General features: G+C 40.9%; 1 protein-coding gene across 2 annotated transcripts in view; it reads left to right on the top strand.

The window, feature by feature from the left end:
* Positions 1 to 2060: 2060 nt before the first annotated feature.
* The window catches only part of MBTPS2 (membrane bound transcription factor peptidase, site 2), a 58616-nt gene continuing 42259 nt past the window's right edge, over positions 2061 to 18417 (top strand). The window contains exons 1-3 of one of the 2 annotated variants that reach the window (XM_036305073.1): positions 2061 to 2312; positions 9683 to 9831; positions 11802 to 12036. In XM_036305073.1, the coding sequence (XP_036160966.1) occupies positions 2238 to 2312; positions 9683 to 9831; positions 11802 to 12036 (459 nt within the window). In that variant the 5' untranslated portion in view covers positions 2061 to 2237. The remainder of the gene's footprint in view (positions 2313 to 9682; positions 9832 to 11801; positions 12037 to 18417) is intronic. The other variant, XM_036305074.1, reaches the window with a different exon arrangement.

The raw sequence follows: 18417 nt of genomic DNA, 5'->3' as shown, positions 1-18417 counted from the left end.
ATGTCCTCAATATTTGGGTATAAGTATTAGTTTTTTGGTTTTTTTGTGGTTGTTTTTTTTTGTTTTGTTTTTTGAGAGAGAGAGAGAGAGAGAGAGAGAGAGAGAGAGAGAGAGAGAGAGAGAGAGAGCGAACGCCCTCTGGGCATAAAACCTGCAACCTTTTGCTATATGGTCAATGCTCCAATCAACTGAGCAACCTGGCCAGGGCAGGTATTAATATATTTATTGATGATGCTTTTCCAGAAAAGGTAGAACAAATAACTTCTAAAGGCTTGAACATTAAGATAATGCAGGAAAACACTCCATAAATATTAGTTTTCCTTCCCATTAGAGATCATCTAGTTCAGTGGTTCTGTCTTGGCTGCACAGTGGAATGACCTAAGGAGCTTAAAAAAATACTAATGCTTGGGTCCCATGCTGAGATTCTGATTCAATTGCTCTAAGCTACATAACTTTAAAAAGAAATTTTAAATGGACAGTAATAGGAATAGATATGAAATAGTGGGATGAGATTTTTTTTCTAATGCCAAATTTAGGACCTATAGTGACAGGGCTTAACAACAGTTCCTGTGGGATTTAAAACAACAACAGCAACAATAACAACAACGAAAAACCTGCCCTGGTTAGAGCATCATCCCATGCACCCAAAGGTGTTGGGTTCCATTCCCTGGCAAGGCACATACCCAGGTTTTGGGTTCAATCCCCAGTCAGGGCATGTATGGGAGACAACCAATCAATGTCTCTTTCTCACACTGAAGTTTCTCTCTTTCCCTCCCTCTCTCTCTAAAAATCAATAAAAACATATTCTTGGGTGAGGATTTTTAAAAAGTTTAATAACCTGTAGACTCAGGAAAACTGAGTAGATCTCCAAAATGGCTAAAGCCACCACCTTTAGTATTATCTCCAGCTGAAGACAAAGGATATTGGGGTTTGGGAGGAGGCCAGTATGGGAGGTGACCAAGAAAAGCACAGTAAACAAGGATAAGGTGTTATGCAGGATTAAGGTGTTTGCCTTCTCCATTGATAAAGTGTTCCTCCTACTCTTCCTGGTACAGAGAGGGCCACACCTTTGCAAATGAAGATTCCTTTATAAATGTAAATATCTCTTACAAACAGGTAACTTCTAGTTGGTTGTTAGAGCTTTTCTTAAGTCTGTTTTTAATAACCAGTTTAAAATAATATGCCAAAAGGCATATTTTGGGGTCTCAAATTCTCCTCTGCTACAGCTCTCAAATACAGGGTTTGACAAAAGTAGGTTTGCAGTTGCAAGTATGTGAAACATAGTTTATTCTTGTATTGCTATTTATTGTTTTACTTATTTTTAAAATATATTTTTATTGATTTCAGAGAGGAAGGGAGAGGGAGAGAAACATTAATGATGAGAATCATTGATCAGCTGCCTCCTGCATGCCCCACACTGGATTTTGAGCCCCCCAACGCAGGCATGTGCCCTGACCGGGAATTGAACCTGGGACCCTTCAGTCCACAGGCTGACACTATCCACTGAGCCAAACCAGCTAGGGCAATTGTTTTATTTTTTCATACAAACAACTGTAAACCTACTTTTGCCCCATCCTGTATTTTGAGCAAAATAAGCCAGACACAAGAGTGCCTATTGTATGATTCTATTTACTTAAAGAAGGGAGGAGGGGATTGACCAGGAAGGAAATTCCTGAGATGTAGATGTTCTTTATTTTTATTAGGCTACACAAATAAAACTTATTAAAACTCAATGAAATGGACAGTTGACTTCTGTATTATTTCACTAAATGTAAATGACACTTCAATAAAAAGAACAAATAAAAGTAATAACTTAAATCTGGATACCTATAACAAGGTCTGGGAGGTGGGGACGATTATTACTTCAGGTAACCCCAAACTAAAAAGCAACAGGAAACCCTAAACTGGAACCAGAGAGCACGAGCAGACAGCAGGGAGGGACAAAGCCTAAGAAATCACTAGAGGGCAGGCAGCCGCCGCCAAACAGATGCCGGGACGTCAGCGCGCCAGTGTCCCACGAAAATAAGCCCCCGCCTCCTTTTCCGGCGCGCATGCGTCGGTCCGTGTTTTACCGGAAAAGGCCGGTGGGAAACGGCGCCATCGCGAGAAAGGAGCCGGTGGCCGGCTTGTTCCTGTGCAGATGGTGTGGTTGTAGGCATCGCGCGTCCGGTTCATTGCACGGTCGCAGGGAGGAGGACGTCGGGGCTCGCCTGTCCTCCGCTGCCTCCCTCGCTGCCATGATTCCGGTGTCGCTGGTGGTGGTGGTGGTGGGCGGCTGGACTGCCGTCTACCTGACCGATTTGGTGCTGAAGGTGAGGGCCTCCGATCCACTGCCCAAGCCCGCGGTACCCTGCACTGGGGCGCATGGCCCGAGGCCTTTTCTCTTCTACCTCCCGTTTCCCGGTCTGGAAGCCGTGCGGCGGGTGTCCACGTGCGGCCTTCCGCGTGGTGCCGGGGCCCGTGGAATACATTTTGGCGGGCCGCGCGCGGGAGGGGTGTGGTGACCTGCGCAGCAGCCGCAGTCGCATTGCGGGGCGATGCCCCGCAGCCTTTGGGTCCAGCCCTGGAGGCGATGGTAGTGGTCCTGGGAGGGCCGGGGCATGCCTTAATCAGCGGCAGTGACCCAGGGTTAAAAATGAAATGTCCGCATAGGAGAGGTATTGTTACCCCCCATTGTCTTTGAGGCCACGACCCTCTAGCGCAGTGGTTCTCATCCTTCCTAATGCCGCGACCCTTTAATACAGTTCCTCATGTTGTGGTGACCCCAACCATAAAATTATTTTCGTTGCTACTTCATAACTGTAATTTTGCTACTGTTATGAATCGTAATGTAAATATCTGATATGCAGGATGTATTTTCATTGTTACAAATTAGAGCATAGTGATTAATCACAAAAACAGTATGTAATTATATATGTGTTTTCCGATGGTCTTAGGCGACCCCCAAAGGGGTCGTGACCCACAGGTTGAGAACCGCTGCTCTAGAGACTCTGGAAAGGGAGTGAATCTAAATCAAGTTGTGTTTTACGTCTGAAACTTCAAAGTACACACGGTCATCTGGGGTTCCGGTTAAAATGCACATTCTGATTCATCCGGTCTGGGGCGGGGCCTAAGGTTCTGTGTTTCCAACCAGTTCCCAAGCGCTGCAAATGTTGTTTCCCAGGCTACCAGCCTATACTTCAGATAAATACCTAGCAGCAAGGATTTAGAATTCTGACTTCTCATATTCTAATTTGCATCCTCCACCAACCCTTCTTCACATTGACTATCCCTCCCCCACACATACACATACACACACACACTCTCCCTCCCCCACACACACTCGGGGTACATGGTCCATTCTCCAGTTATTTGAAAAGGGTAGCAAAAATTATGAACATTTGACCATATGCTTCTAGCAACCTTTTGGAATTGAATATTGGAGGGTGGGGGTAACTCTGTGGGGAATGAAATCATATAAATTTTCAACTGTTTAATAAAAATTTTAATTACGAATAGTAAAACCTTGTCATGAATATCGTCTTAAATAGTTTCGTTTGTGTTTTAGGTTTAATGGTAAAATGAAATATTTGTTCTATTTTGTTGTATTTGAACTTGCAAAGTGAGGAGGTTACACAGTAGAGTCCTTAGATCTAGGATTGGGCTCTTCCACTTCCCAGTGATTGTGAGCTTGGGCAGAATAGCCTCTTGTGCTTCAGTTTCTTCATCTTTAAAGTAGGGGTAATAATAGCAAAGATTTCCTGATATAGTAGAGAAGATTGCATTAGTACATCCACATAAAGCCTTGCTACTCAACCTGAGGTTCAAGGACCAGCAGCACCTGTATCATCTGGAAGCTTCTCAGAAACGCAGAATCTCAGTCCTCATATCTGGACTATAGAATCAGACTGTGCATCCTCACAGGATTTCCTAGGTGCTTCCTCTGCACATACTTGGCATAGTGCTTAGCATGTCATAAGCAATACAGACCACTGCTTCTTTAAACAGTGATTTTGTTGTTTAGAAGAAAAGCAAAGCCACATGATTTCTTCATGTTGCATGTGTGACAAAATAAAAGGGATTTTTCAAACCTCTGTAGTTTCTGGTCAAGTGTGTGAGGTGATCAGGATGGAATTTTAATTTCAGTAACAGCCCCTGGCTCAAAAGACCCCTATTCCTTGAGCAAAAAAACCTCTTATTCAGCATCTCTGCCTGGGGAATGCAAAGGCCTCAAAGCTTTTGGAGTCTGTACCTTCAACTCTGTTTCAGGGAGTTGTTCTGCTATTCCACCCTTGGTTCTTTTAGGATTTTCTCTGTGGACATCTAGTCTAGGGGTGTGTCAGTCTCCTTTAAAAGTCTTGGAAAACAGATAGGTTTCAGGAACTTCACCTGAAGATTGAGAGCAGAGAACATTACAGATCCAAAGGCAAAATAGATACCTATATTCAGACTCAGGTCATTTTTTATGACTGTGGATGGGGTGAAATATTCTTCTAGAAACATAAGTTTCTCAAATGGATGGGCATTGATATGACAAAATACTAACTGTACTTTCTGTAACTGAGGTAATAGGGGTACGTGTATATAAAATGACTTACATTATCCAAAATCTGTACTTAAGGACTTCAAACTTTCCTAAAAATAAAACTCTTATTAGGCTGTATTTAAGCAGCTATCCTGCCAACCCTGAATGTAAGAGAAATTACTGAGCTTAAGTTGGTTTTTTATTACTTTTACATGATCAAAGTAGGCCTAATTTCTTAGGGTTGCTCGGAAAAGAATAGAAAGCTGACTCCAACTGACCTGTTTCCTCTGTTTGACTGGTTGGGGGTTTATTTAAATTATAAATAGGACAGTGATGGCTAACCTTTTGAGCTCGGCGTGTCAGCATTTTGAAAAACCCTAACTTAACTCTGGTGCCGTGTCACATATAGAAATTTTTTGATATTTGCAACCATAGTAAAACAAAGACTTACATATTTGATATTTATTTTATGTATTTAAATGCCATTTAACAAAGAAAAATCAACCAAAAAAATGAGTTCGCGTGTCACCTCTGACACACGTGTCATAGGTTTGCCATCACTGGTTTAGGTCCTCTGCCCATTTATTTTTATTTTTAAATGTTTTTATTCATTTTAGAGAGAGAGAGGAAGGGAGAGAGATAGAAACATGGATGAGAGAGAGACATCGTTTGGCTGCCTCCTGCACGCCCCACCAAGGATTGAGCCCGCTGCAATCCAGGCATGTGCCCTGACGGGAATCAAACTGAGGATCTCTTGGTTCATGGGTCTATGCCCAACCACTGCTGGGCTCATTTTTTAAAAATATATTTTTATTGATTTCATAGAGGAAGAGTGAGAAACATCAATGATGAGAGAGAATCATTGATCAGCTGCCTCCTGCATGCCCCCTACTGGGGATCGAGTCCGCAACCCAGGCATATGCCCTTGACCGGAATCATACCTGTGACCCTTCAGTCTACAGGCCAATGCTTTATCCACTGAGCCAAGCCGGCTAGGGCTGTGCTCATTTTTTTTTATTGTGTTGTTTGTTTGTTTGTTTGTTTGGTGTTAAGTTGTATGAGTTCTGTGTATATTTTGGATATTAACCCCTTGTCGGAGCTGCTGTTTGCAAATACTATCTCCCATTCACTTGGTTTCCTTTTTGTTTCTTTTGCTGTGCAGAATCTTTTTAGTTTTATATAATCCCATTCATTTATTTTTGCCTTTACTTCCCTTGCCTTTGGTGATCAAACTCATAAAATCTTTTCCAAGACCAAGGTCCATGAGTTTAGAACCTGTGTTTTCTTCTGTGTAATTTATTGTTTCAGATCTAATATTTAGGCCTTTGATCCATTTTGAATTATTTTTGTACATGGGGACAAGCTGTAGTCTAGTTTCTTTCTTTTGCATGTGGCTTTTGAATTTTCCCAGCACCATTTACTGAAGAGACTTTCTTTTCATTGTGTATTTTTGGCTCCTATGTAAACAATTATTTGCCCATATATATGTGGTTTTATTTATGGGCTCTTAATTCTGTTCCATTGGTCTGTGTTACTGTTTTCCTGCCAGTATCATGCTGTTTTCATTATCTATGCTGCGAAGTATAATTTGAAGTCAGGTAGTGTGATACCTTCAGGTTCGTTCTTTGTGTGTGTGTGTGTGTGTGTGTGTGTGTGTGTGTGTGTGTGTGTGTGTGTTTTGTTTTGTTGCTATATTTTTATTTATTTCAGATAGGAAGGGAGAGATAAAAACATCAATAATGAGAGGGACTTATTGATTGGCTGCCTGCTGCATGCCCCCTACTGGGGATCAAGCCCCCACAACCCGTGCATGTGCCCTTGACCATAATCAAATCCTTCAGTCCACAGGCCAACCCCCTATCTACTGAGCCAAACCAGCTAGGGCCAGGTTCGTTCTTTTATCTCAGGACTGCTTTCACTATTCCAGGTCTTTTGTAGTTCCATACAAATCTGATTATTTTTTGTTTTATTTCTTTAAAAAATGACATTGGAATTTTGATGGGGATTACATTAAATCTATATATTGCTTTGGGTAATATGTTCATTTTAACTGTTGATTCTCTCAATCCATGAACATGAAATATCATTTCATTTTATCGTCTTTTTCAATCTCCTTTAATAATGCATTGTGATTTTAAATATATAGTTCTTTAACATCCTTTGTTAAATTTATTCCTAGGTATTTTATTCATTCAGTTGCAATTGCAAAAGGAATCTTTTCTCATTTCTTTTTCTGAAATTTCGTTGTTAGTATATAGGAATGCAGTGGATTTTTGTACATTGATTTTGTATCCTATAACGTTACTATATTTGCTTATTGTTTGTAATAGTTTTTTAAATACTTTTATTGATTTCAGAGAGGAAGGGAAAGGGAGAGAGAGATAGAATCAGCAATGATGAGAGAGAATCATTGATTGGCTGGCTCCTGCACGCCCCACACTGGGAATGGAGCCTGCAACTTGGGCATGTGCCCTGACTAGGAATCGAACCTTGACTTCTTGGTTCATAGGTCGACGCTCAACCACTGTGCCATGCTGTCCGGGCTGTAATAGTTTGTTTTTATTTGTTTTGAAGTTGCTCTTTTTATTTATTTTTTATTTTTTTATTATTATTTTTTTTAAATATATTTTATTGATTTTGTACAGAGAGGAAGGGAGAGAGATAGAGAGTTAGAAACATCGATGAGAGAGAAACATCAATCAGCTGCCTCCTGCACATCTCCTACTGGGGATATGCCCACAACCCAGGTACATGCCCTTGACCGGAATCGAACCTGGGACCTTTCAGTCCGCAGGCCGACGCTCCATCCACTGAGCCAAACCGGTTTCGGCATGTTTTGAAGTTGCTCTTTTTAAAAAAAATACATTTTTATTGATTTCAGAGAGGAATGGAGAGGGAGAGAGAGATAAAAGCATCAGTGATGAGAATCATTGATCGGCTTGCCTCCTGGACGCCCCCTACTGGGGATTAAGCCTACAACCCAGGCATGTGCCCTTGCCCGGAATTGAACTTGGGACCCTTCAGTCTGCAGGTAGGGCTGTAATAATTTTTTTGATGGAGTCTTTAGGGTTTCCTACATATGAAATCATGTCATCTGCAAAAAGTAACACTTTTAAGTCTTCATTCCCAACTTGGATGCTTTTTATTTCTCTTTCCTGATTGCTCTGGCTAGACTTCCAGCACTATGTTGAATAAGAGTAGTGAGAGTGGATATCCTCGTCTTGTTCCTGATTTTAGAGGAAAAGCTTTCAGTTTTTCACCATTGAGTATATTAGCAGAGGGTTTGTTATATGTGGTCTTTATTATGTTGAGGTACTTTCTTTGCATACTGATTTTATTGAGTGTTTTAGTCATAAATCCATGCTGTATTTTATCAAATGCTTTTCCTGCATCTATTGATAAGATCATGTGATTTTTATCCTTTGCTTTGTTAGTGTGATGTATTACATTGATTGATTTGCATATGTTGAACCATCCTTGTGCCCTGGAATGAGCCCTACTTGATCATGATGTTTTGTTATTTTTATGTATTGTTGTATTCAATTTGCTAGTATTTTGTTGAGGATTTTTTGCATCTGTATTCATCAGAGATGTTGGTTTGTAGTTTTCCATTTTTGTGTTATCCTTGCCCAGTTTTGATATCAGGGTTATGTTGGCCTCATAAAATGTGTTAGGAAGTATCATCTCTTCTTCATTTTTTTGGAAGAGTTTGAGGATAGGTATCAAATCTTTGAATGTTTGGTAGAATTCAAAACAAAGCCACCTGGTCCTGGACTATTATTTTTGGAAGTTTTTTTTATAATTGTTTCAATTTCCTCACTGTTGACTGGTCTGTTTAAGTTTCCTAATTCTTCATGATTCAGTCTAGGAAAGTTATCTATTTCTAGGAATTTATCCATTTATTTATTCCCAGTGCTGTTCCCTGCAGCCATATGCTGCTGGCAGTGTAGCCTCGGTGCATGGCAGTGGGGTGATGTGGGGGAACCCGGCCACCTCTTTTGTTGCTTTGCCCTCCTGTCAGTGCCAACCTGCGGACCTTTGCATTGTTCCCACGCCCCCTGACACCTCCCCTCCCCCCACGCCTTCACCGGACCCTGGGATTAGTCTCAGCTTGCCTGTCAGGGAAAAAATGATTTTGTAGTACCAGCTCTTCGGTATGCATATAATTTGCTCTGCAACCTAACACCAATAGTAAAGGGAGGCGAGCTCTGGGAGGTTAAGGGAAGGGTTCTGTGGCTTTGTTTCTCTGTCTGGAATGCCAATTGCCAGACAACGGAGGGCACAGCTCTGTGCTTTGTCCCTGCCCAGGTCACTGGGCTCAGCTGCAGCTTGTACTGTCCACACCTGCAGGAATGCTCATTAAATCTCTTTGCTTTTCGAGGCGGAAGGGAGTGCCGGCCACACCTGATTCCTTCCCTCTCCAGGCTGAGCCCCTTTGTGAGATTACAGCTGCAGGGCTGCATCTGTGGCTAGTCTCAGCTTTTTCCCTTCCGGCCTTCCCAGTTTGCTCCCACTTGCCCACCTTTAGATGTTTCACTGTGCGGTTTCTCAGACATGTTTGTGCGTTGAGCAGGGAGTCCTTTGTTGAAACTTCAGGGATATCTCATGCCACCATTCCTCTGATGTCACCCAGTACACTATTTTTTTTATATTGATTTGAGTTGAAAATGTATTTAAATTAATTACAACTTTCTAAATGTTGGCTACAAGGAAATTTGAAATTACACAAACTTAATTTTGGCTGGCATTTGTGGCTCATATTTCTATTTGGACAATGCTGTTCTAAGCAGAGGTCAGCAAACTTTTTCTGTAAAGGGTCAGATACTATTTTAGGCTTTGTGGGCCACACAGGGTGTTACATATTCTTATTTTTGTTGTTGTTGTTGTCTCTGTACAGTCTCTTAAAGATAAAAACCATCCTTAGTTCATAGGCAGTGCACAAACAGGCTGTAGGCCAGATTTGGCCCATGGGCTCTAGTTTACCTGACCCTAACTTCAGCAAACCAGCTAATGTGAGGCCTTCACTTTAACTGAGGAATGAACATAAAGCTTTAAAATTACTAGCATTTGGGCAGTCAGAATCTAGCTTTCCTATATAGAAAATAGTAATTTTTTATTTTCTTAAACATTATAAATTGTTCTTCAAAATTGAATGATGTGGAACTTTTTCTCTTTTAGTCATCTGTGTATTTTAAGCATTCTTATGAAGACTGGCTGGAGAACAATGGCTTGAGCATCTCCCCTTTTCACATAAGATGGCAAACTGCTGTTTTCAATCGTGCCTTTTATAGTTGGGGACGGCGGAAAGCAAGGATGCTTTACCAATGGTATTCTTCATTTTCTTTTTTTAGTTTAAATTAGTCATTGTGATCATGAGAAATGCTTGTTAATGGAACTGTTTCCATCATGTTCCAAACTCCTGAGTTTTAAAATGTTGACAGTGTAGAAATTTTCTGGTTTTATATAAACTTATGGGATTGCATCATTGTGCTTTTGCATACATTATAAATCAAGATTCTATATTTTTCTTTTTTTTTAATCCTCACTCACAGATATGGTTTTATTGATTTTAGAGAGAGAGGAAGGGAGAGATTTAGAGTGAAAGAAAGAAAAACATCGATGTGAGAGAAAAATATCGATCGATTGTCTCCTGTATATGCCCCAACCGGGGATTAAACCTGCAACCTATGTATGTGCCCCAACTGGGAATCGAACCCACAACCTTTTGGTGCATGGGACACCGCTCCATGGAAGTGGGCTACCCAGCCAGGGCAAGGTTCTATATCTTCATCTGGATGATAGATACATGGATGTACATATGTAAAAATTCAGTGAGCTGTACAATTTAGACTTGTTCACTTTATTCTGTACATTGTACACTAATATAAAAGCTAAAAACCTATGGAGCCTTTTTCATTAGGAAAATAATCCTGAAGAATTCTCTCCCCCATCATCACACATAGGAACATGGGTCCTATTCCTGTCTTTTGTTTTCCCTTATCTTTTTGTGTGATATTTCTCCAGGAGAAGGATTTTAAAACTATTTAACAACCAGTAAGGCATATGGACAAACCACGTGCAAAAATGGCTAGCCAGATTGCAGTGTTGGGGGTCCTGGAGCCCCCTTTGCAATGCCAAGCATACTCCTTTAGTTTAAAAAAACATTTAAAAATCATGGAATTTTATAGCATTTATGGTTAAAGGGTTTATGATAATCTCTGGGATACCTTAGAGACAGACAGGTTTTGTAATTGAGAGAATTTCTAATATGGGAGTTAGGGGACCTTTGTCTAAATTGCTTTTTGTTAAAAATTTAGCTCCAAATGGAGTAGTGCTAAATGTAAATAGATCATCAAAAAGCAGTAAATGCACCAGCAAATCAAAGCAAAGAAAATAAAAAGCAGGAAATAAAAAAGAGCAGAAAATTGGAACATTAGTACAGATCCTATAGACATTTTAAAAAAATGAAACTATTTTGAACAATTCTATGCCTATAAATTTAACCATTTAGATGAAATGGACAAGTTCCTTGAAAAACACAACTTATCAAAAAGTTAGAAAATGTAATAGATATAAGGGTAACTTCTAATTATTAAAACAATAGAAAAAAACTATCATTAAATTTTACCATGTTAGTATTTAAGCTCATCACAAAATATAGCTAAAATAAGATGCAAATAATAGAATCAGTAAATAAAAAAGAATGGAAAAAAAGAATGGATGTCTATATAATGCCCAAAGAACTTTCATAACTATATGAGAACAAGAGCAAAACAATGCTATGTAAATGAGCAAAAGAAAGGAAACAAAACTTTTTATTGGGCCCTAGCTGGTTTGGCTCAGTGGATAAAGCGTCAACCTGCGAACTAAAGGACAGTTCTGGTCAAGGGCACATGCCCAGGTTGCACGCTCGATACCCAGTGGGGAGCGTGCCAGGAGGCAGCTACTCAGTGATTCTCTCTCATCATGGATGTACCTATCTCTCTTTCCCTCTTCCTTCCTCTCTGAAATTAATTAAAAATATATATATATACACACACACACACACATATAACTTTTTATTGGAAAGAATATTCAGCCGCTTCAGTTATGAGAGAAATGTAAGTTATTAGAACAGCTTAAATAGACTAGAGCCTGTGCTTCAATTACAGATTTGGAGTTCAGATAAGAAAAAAGAGATAGGGGTATTGAAATTTTTTTACACATTTTGAAGCTATGAAATGTGCCTGGTCAATAAATTTTTTAGCCCATGGATTACGAAGAATTGTACACTTATGCAATTTTTTCCTCTTAACAGGTTCAATTTTGGAATGGTGTTTGGCGTAATTGCCATGTTTAGCTCTTTTTTTCTCCTGGGGAAAACGTTGATGCAGACTTTAGCACAAATGATGGCTGACTCCTCCACTTCTTATTCTTCCTCCTCTTCTTCCTCTTCCTCCTCCTCCTCCTCTTCTTCCTCTTCGTCCTCTTCTTCCTCTTCGTCCTCTTCCTCCTCCTCCTCACTTCACAACGAACAAGTGCTACAAGTTGTGGTAAGTGCCTTCTTTTTGCTTTAAGTAACTTTTGAAACATAGATATAAGGTATTTCTTTTGGATAGCATAACTCCTATCTGTAATATAAATATGAAAATAAAAGTCGCATGATTTCTCAAATTATCTCCCTAAACAAAAATATTAGTAAGATTATAGCAAAGAACTACTGCAATATGTAGTAGCAGCAGTGATAGTGTTAACAGAACAAATGGGCCATCATTAAGACTGTCAACATTACACGTTGATTTAATATGTGTTGCCTTGAGATGTTAAATGATTGTTACTATAAAAGAATAAGCATGGTGATTTAAGATCTCTATAATAATTCTCATTTTAAAGCACTTGTGTAAACCTATATACCTTATTAATTCCTGTCTCTAGAGTTTGGAAAGGTGATTTTCCATTGGCTAACTTTTATTTCGAAATTTTTAATTATAGTTTTCATTTCCATTAATCGTGAATGTTATGTTTTTAATCATATTCTTATTAATGGAACTAGAGGCCCGGTGCACAAAATTTGTGCACAGGGGGTGGGGGTCCCCTCAGCCCAGCCTGCACTCTCTCTAATCCAGGACCCCTCGGGGAATAGCAGTCGGACATCCCTCTCACAATCCGGGACCACTGGCTCCTAACTGCTCACCTGCCTGCCTACCTGATCGCCCCTAACTGCCCCCACTGCTGGCCTGGTCACCCCCAACTGCCCCCACTGCCAGCCTGGTCACCCCCAACTGCCTTCCCACCCCCACCAGCCTAGTCACCTCTAACTGCCTCCCCCGCTGACCTGGTTGCCTCTTACTGCCCCCACTCCTGCCAGACTGGTTGCCCCCAAATTCCCCCCGCCCCCACCAGCCTGGTCGCTCCCAACTGCCCCCCCTGCCGGCCTGGTCACCCCACGCAGCCTGCTGCTCAGTCGTTTGGTCAGCCCTCACTAACCCCCCCCCCCCCTTGCCAACCTGGTCACTCCACGCAGCCTGCTGCTCAGTTGTTTAGTTGCCCCTCACTAAACTCCCTGCTGGCCTGGTCGCCCCATGCAGCCTGCTACTCAGTCGTTTGGTCATCTGTTCGGTTGTGACGGTCACTTAGGCTTTGATTGATTGATAGATAGATAGATAGATAGATAGATAGATAGATAGATAGATAGACTGATTGACTGTTTAAGAGTTGTTAAGATTTTTTTAAAACTCATCTGTGGCTTCTATAAGCTGAGTCACTATGGGAAAATTTAGAAGTCATTTATAGTGAATGATAAAGAATCTCTCCTATGCCCTAGCCAGTTTGGCTCAGTGGACAGTGCATTGACCTGTGGACTAGAGGATCTCGGGTTCAATTCCTGTCAAGGGCACATGCCTGGTTGCAGGCTTGATCCCCAGTGGGGGGCGTGCAGGAGGCAGTCGATCAGTGATTCTCTGTCATCATTGATGTTTCTGTCTCTCTCTTCCTCTCCCTCTCCCTCTCTGAAATCAATACAAATATTTTTTTAAAAAAGAATCTCTCCTATGGTAATAGCTCTTTCTTAGAGGTTAAAAGAGGTTAATTTTCCAGATGAGGCCTTGAATGAGATGACTTGTTTCTTCAGCAAACATTTGATGCATGTATTCTGCCTGTTGAGCCTATGTTGAGTCCTGCTTATACAGGGAACAAAATCCAATCCTAGCAGTCATGTAGGTTTTAGTTTAGAGGGAGAGCTGCTATGATTGTGCTACAGTTGGACAGAGCATAAGGTGCTATGGGGACAGAAGGCGTGCTGAAATGGGCCTGCCTCTGGGGAGAGAGTAGAGAAGGGTGAAGAGAATCCACATAGCCTGGGAAAGGAAGATGGCAATTGAGCATCCCAGTAACAGAGGAAACTGTGTAACATGGAAAGGTGAAGGAAATAATAGTAATAATAAAACCTAGTTAATATACAGTGCTTCCTGTGTGAGGTTTTTGTGCCCATTTTATTTTATTCTTGTAACAATCTGGAGATAAGTTTCACAGATGAGAAAACCAGTGTAGAGAGATGTTAAGTAACTTGCCTATGGTCACAGCTAGGAAATGGAGAGGGGGTCCGTCACTCATCCACCACTGACCTCAGAGCCATCATGCTCTACTCACTTAAGAAAGACCAATAATTCTTCAAGTAGCTATAAAGTAACTTTGACCTATGTCTAGGAAGTATATGGCGGAAGGTGTACGGTACAGGAGATAAGATGGGAGATATAGGTAGGATCTGGGTTAGGAAGGGCCATTCTAAGAAGTTTTGATTTTACCTATAGATAAAATGAACCAAAGTAGGTAAGATGGGGAAACCATTTAAGAGGACAGTTGGAATAATTCATGTTAGAAGTGATAAAGATCTAAACTAAATTAGTGTTAAGTAGAATGAAGGGGGTAGATTCAAGGTATCTTCTGGAGTGGAGTTCTCAGGCCTTGGCCATTAATTGAATGTGAGGCTGAAGAAGGAAGAGTTTAGGATAACTCTCAGGCTATTCAATTAGTTACTGTTTGCCAAGTAGAGAAAGAAGCAGATTTGGAGAAAATATGACCATTGTCCTTTCTGCCTGCTCGGAGTAGAATGGCAAAATGTTGTGAAAAGAAGAAATAATTTCTTCCTTTTGCTTTTCATTTTATTCATAGAGCTCAGACATGCTTTGGAACAAGCAAGAAGTCAACTGCCCTCTGTAGTCCGCCGTGCATATTTATGTATACGTTTAAGAATGTTATTATCTCCTGACTTTGATATGAGCTCTGGTAGCTTAGAGAACATACTTTCCGTTTACCTTATAATTCCGTACAGTCTGGTTCAGTATTAATTCCCCCAAACCTGGCACTCTGTTGTTGAGAGATCAGTATTCTGGTACATCTAATACCCTGTTTGATCACGGCCAAGACAGATGGGCAGTTGCGCACTCTTGCTTAGCAAATAAGACCTACCATCTGTTGGTATAATCTCATGCTCAGATCCTTACCTTAGCTCATCGTTACATCTATAAAATAATAAAGAGAAAGAACTAATGTCCTATTGCAGCGATTTTCAACCTTTTTCATCTCATGGCACACATCAATGATTACTGAAATTCTGCGGCACACCGAAAAATATATATTTTTGTCAATTTGGCAAAAAATGTAAGTATAATTTTAATCGATTTACCAAAATAATAATAATAATTACCTACCCTTTTGCTCCAAAGTAACTTTTTAAAAAATCAGGTGCCTGTACTTGTATATAAGTATGTCTGATGCCAAAAATTAAACAGTCAGACTCAACATTGTTATGTGACATGACCAATAAGATGTAACTCGATTATATGCCCTATATAAATAAAGGGTGTCCCAAAATTCACGCAAGAAGTAATTTTGATAGAAAACACAGGTTTATAATTAAAAATTGTAAATTTTTTATTGATTCATAAAGTATACAGTATAGGGTTATATATGGAATAGCATATCAGGTAAATGGCCTCCACGGCTTTGCTGGCACATACGCACTCTTTTGTTGAAATTTTCCATGACCGAAATGCTGCTGCTCAGGCAATAATAGTTAATGGTGCTTGCTGTCGCGACATGATAATCCAGTTTTTGTGCCGTGGAGGCCATTTAGACACTTGGAATTACTAATGAATTTAGAAAGCTGTCCATGCAGCATGGTTTGAATCTCCTCCTCAGTTACTAAAGGGGACTTAAAAGTGAAATTCCTGCCCTAACTGGTTTGATTCAGTGGATAGAGCATCGGCCTACGGACTGAAAGGTCCCAGGTTCGATTCCGGTCAAGGGCATGTACCTTGGTTGCAGGCACATCCCCAGTAGGAGGTGTGCAGGAGGCAGCTGATTGATGTTTCTCTCTCATCGATGTTTATAACTTTCTATCCCTCTTCCTTCCTCTCTGTAAAAAATCAATAAAATATATATATTTTTAAAAATTATAAAAGTGAAATTCCTCTGTTGTACGTAAAAATAAATTAAAATCGAATGAATTAAAATTAAAACATGAAATCATAAAAGATCTTGAAAAGAAAAAAACAGGTTTCTTTTTATATGAACACAGAATAAGGAAGACAAGCATAAAACTAATGGCAGAAAACAGGATTATTGATAGATTTGATTACATAACTTTTTTTTTTTTTTTTAAATATATTTTATTGATTTTTCACAGAGAGGAAGGGAGAGAGATAGAGAGAGTTAGAAACATCGATGAGAGAGAAACATCGATCAGCTGCCTCTTGCACATCCCCCACCGGGGATGTGCCCGCAACCCAGGTACATGCCCCCGACCGGAATCGAACCCGGGACCTCTCAGTCCGCAGGCCGACGCTCTATCCACTGAGCCAAACCGGTTTCGGCTACATAACTTTTATATATCAAAAAAAACTAAATAAAAGGCAAAGAAACTTGTAAATATATTTGTGATGTATTACAGAGGACTGGTAATTAATATTCAAAGTTATCTTACAGATCAATAAGAAAAATATGAATACTCTAAGAGAAAAAAATAGGCAAGTCATGAATAGGCTACCCTCAAAAGACATATCAGGTGTCAGAAGTAGGGGGAAAGTGCAGCTTTAATAATGATCAAAGAAATACACATCAAACAATGGGATGCTTTTTTTTTTTTAATCCTCACCCGAGGATATTTTTCCATTGAATTTTTTAGGGAGAGTGGAAGAGAGGGAAAGACAGAGAGAAACATCGATGTGAGAGAAACACATTGATTGGTTGCCTCCTGCACGCACCCCGACCAGGGCCCAGGCTGGGGAGGAGCCTGCAACCGAGGTATGTGCCCTTGATCGGAATCGAACCTGGGACCCTTTGGTCTGCAGGCCAACACTCTATTTCCTGACCCAAACCATCTAGGGTGGGATGCTTTTTATTTCTGTCAAATTGCCGATTTGAATAAAATGAGCTTGTCCAAGTTATGGAAGTGTCCGCTGTTAGCAGTTTGATATGTATGAAAGTCCTTTAGATTTTGTGTTATAATAGCATTTGTTACCCTCTCTGTGAGGCATACTTTTAAACATTGGACAAGGATTATCTCATATAATCCTTAAAATTACTCTCTTATATAAATGTGGTTGTTTCCATTTTAATGATGAGGGAATTGAAGTGTTGGGGAAATAATCAAATTTCCTCCAGGTCACTTAGCTATTTAGTGATGGAGGCAGACTGTCTAACCAAAATAATATTTCTCTGGAACCTGAACCAACCATGCTTGTCTAATATTTTATCCCCAAAAATATTTGGATATATGTATCCAAGTATGTTTATTATAGTATTTATAAGAGCAAAAACTTAGTCCTAGCCGGCTTTGCATCAGCCTGCAGACTGAATAGTCCTGGGTTTGATTCTGGTCAAGGGCACGTATCTTGGTTGCAGGTTCTCTGGCCCTCACCCCTGTGTAGACACAAGATGGCCGCCACAAGATGGCCAGCATGGGAGGGCATTTGGGAGGGACCAGGCCTGAAAGGGAGGGCAGTTGGGGGGACCAGGCCGGCAGGGGAGGGCAGTTGTGGGCAATCAGGCCTGCAGGGGAGGGCATTTTGGGAGGGATCAGGCCAGCAGTGGAGGGCATTTGTGGGGTGCCGGGAGCCGGTCCATGCTTGCTGTTTCAAGGGACCTGGCATATATGGCATACTGTTCTTAATATGTTTGCTCACCTTCTTGGCACTGTGTTTTAACCAAGGTCTCCTCTCTGAGAAAGGTTGTTTCCCCAGGTAGGGATTTTCCCCTGAAGTTAGGGAGGGAATAAAACCCCTTAACTAAGTGCCAGGTGGGTAATTAATCACTTTAACTATGAACAATCATGCTTAAGCTACATAATCTTTACTCCCTGGAATGGAGATAAGAAACACCCTAACCTTTGTAATAGAGATTGATAGGATTGAATCAACTGGTATAAATACAGTTGTAACAAGACAGCAAGACACAGAACTTGGAATACAGAACTAAGAAGAAGACAGAACCAGGAGGCACAGAACCTACACAGAACGTTCTCTAGAGACAGAAGAACTTCGCTGGAGAGAACATGGCAAAAGATCCTGGACTGAACCTGACTACAGAAATTGGCAAGAGAACCTGACTAGAACCTGGTGACTGAACCTGGCTGGAGAACCTGGACAGAACCTGGCTGGAGAACCTAGCAAGGGAACATGGCTACAGAACCTGGCTGGAGAACCTGGAGAACCTAGCAAGAGAACATGGACACAGAACCTGGCTGGAGATCCTAACCAGAACTTCGCTGGAGATCCAGAGCAGAACTTCGCTGGAGATCCAGACCAGAACTTGGCTGGAGATCCTGGCTGGAGATCCAGGCTAGGCTGCTGATCAACTGAACACGGTCTCCGTGTCATTCCTTCTTCGCCGACTCCGTCCACACCTTTGGGGACCCCTGGACCTGCTGGGGTTGG

This window comes from Myotis myotis, unplaced genomic scaffold, assembly GCF_014108235.1.
Source record: "Myotis myotis isolate mMyoMyo1 unplaced genomic scaffold, mMyoMyo1.p scaffold_m19_p_4, whole genome shotgun sequence".
In the NCBI taxonomy this organism is placed as follows: Eukaryota; Metazoa; Chordata; class Mammalia; order Chiroptera; family Vespertilionidae; genus Myotis; species Myotis myotis.
The sequence above is the reverse complement of the archived record's forward strand: the minus strand, read 5'-3'. Positions and strand labels throughout refer to the sequence as shown.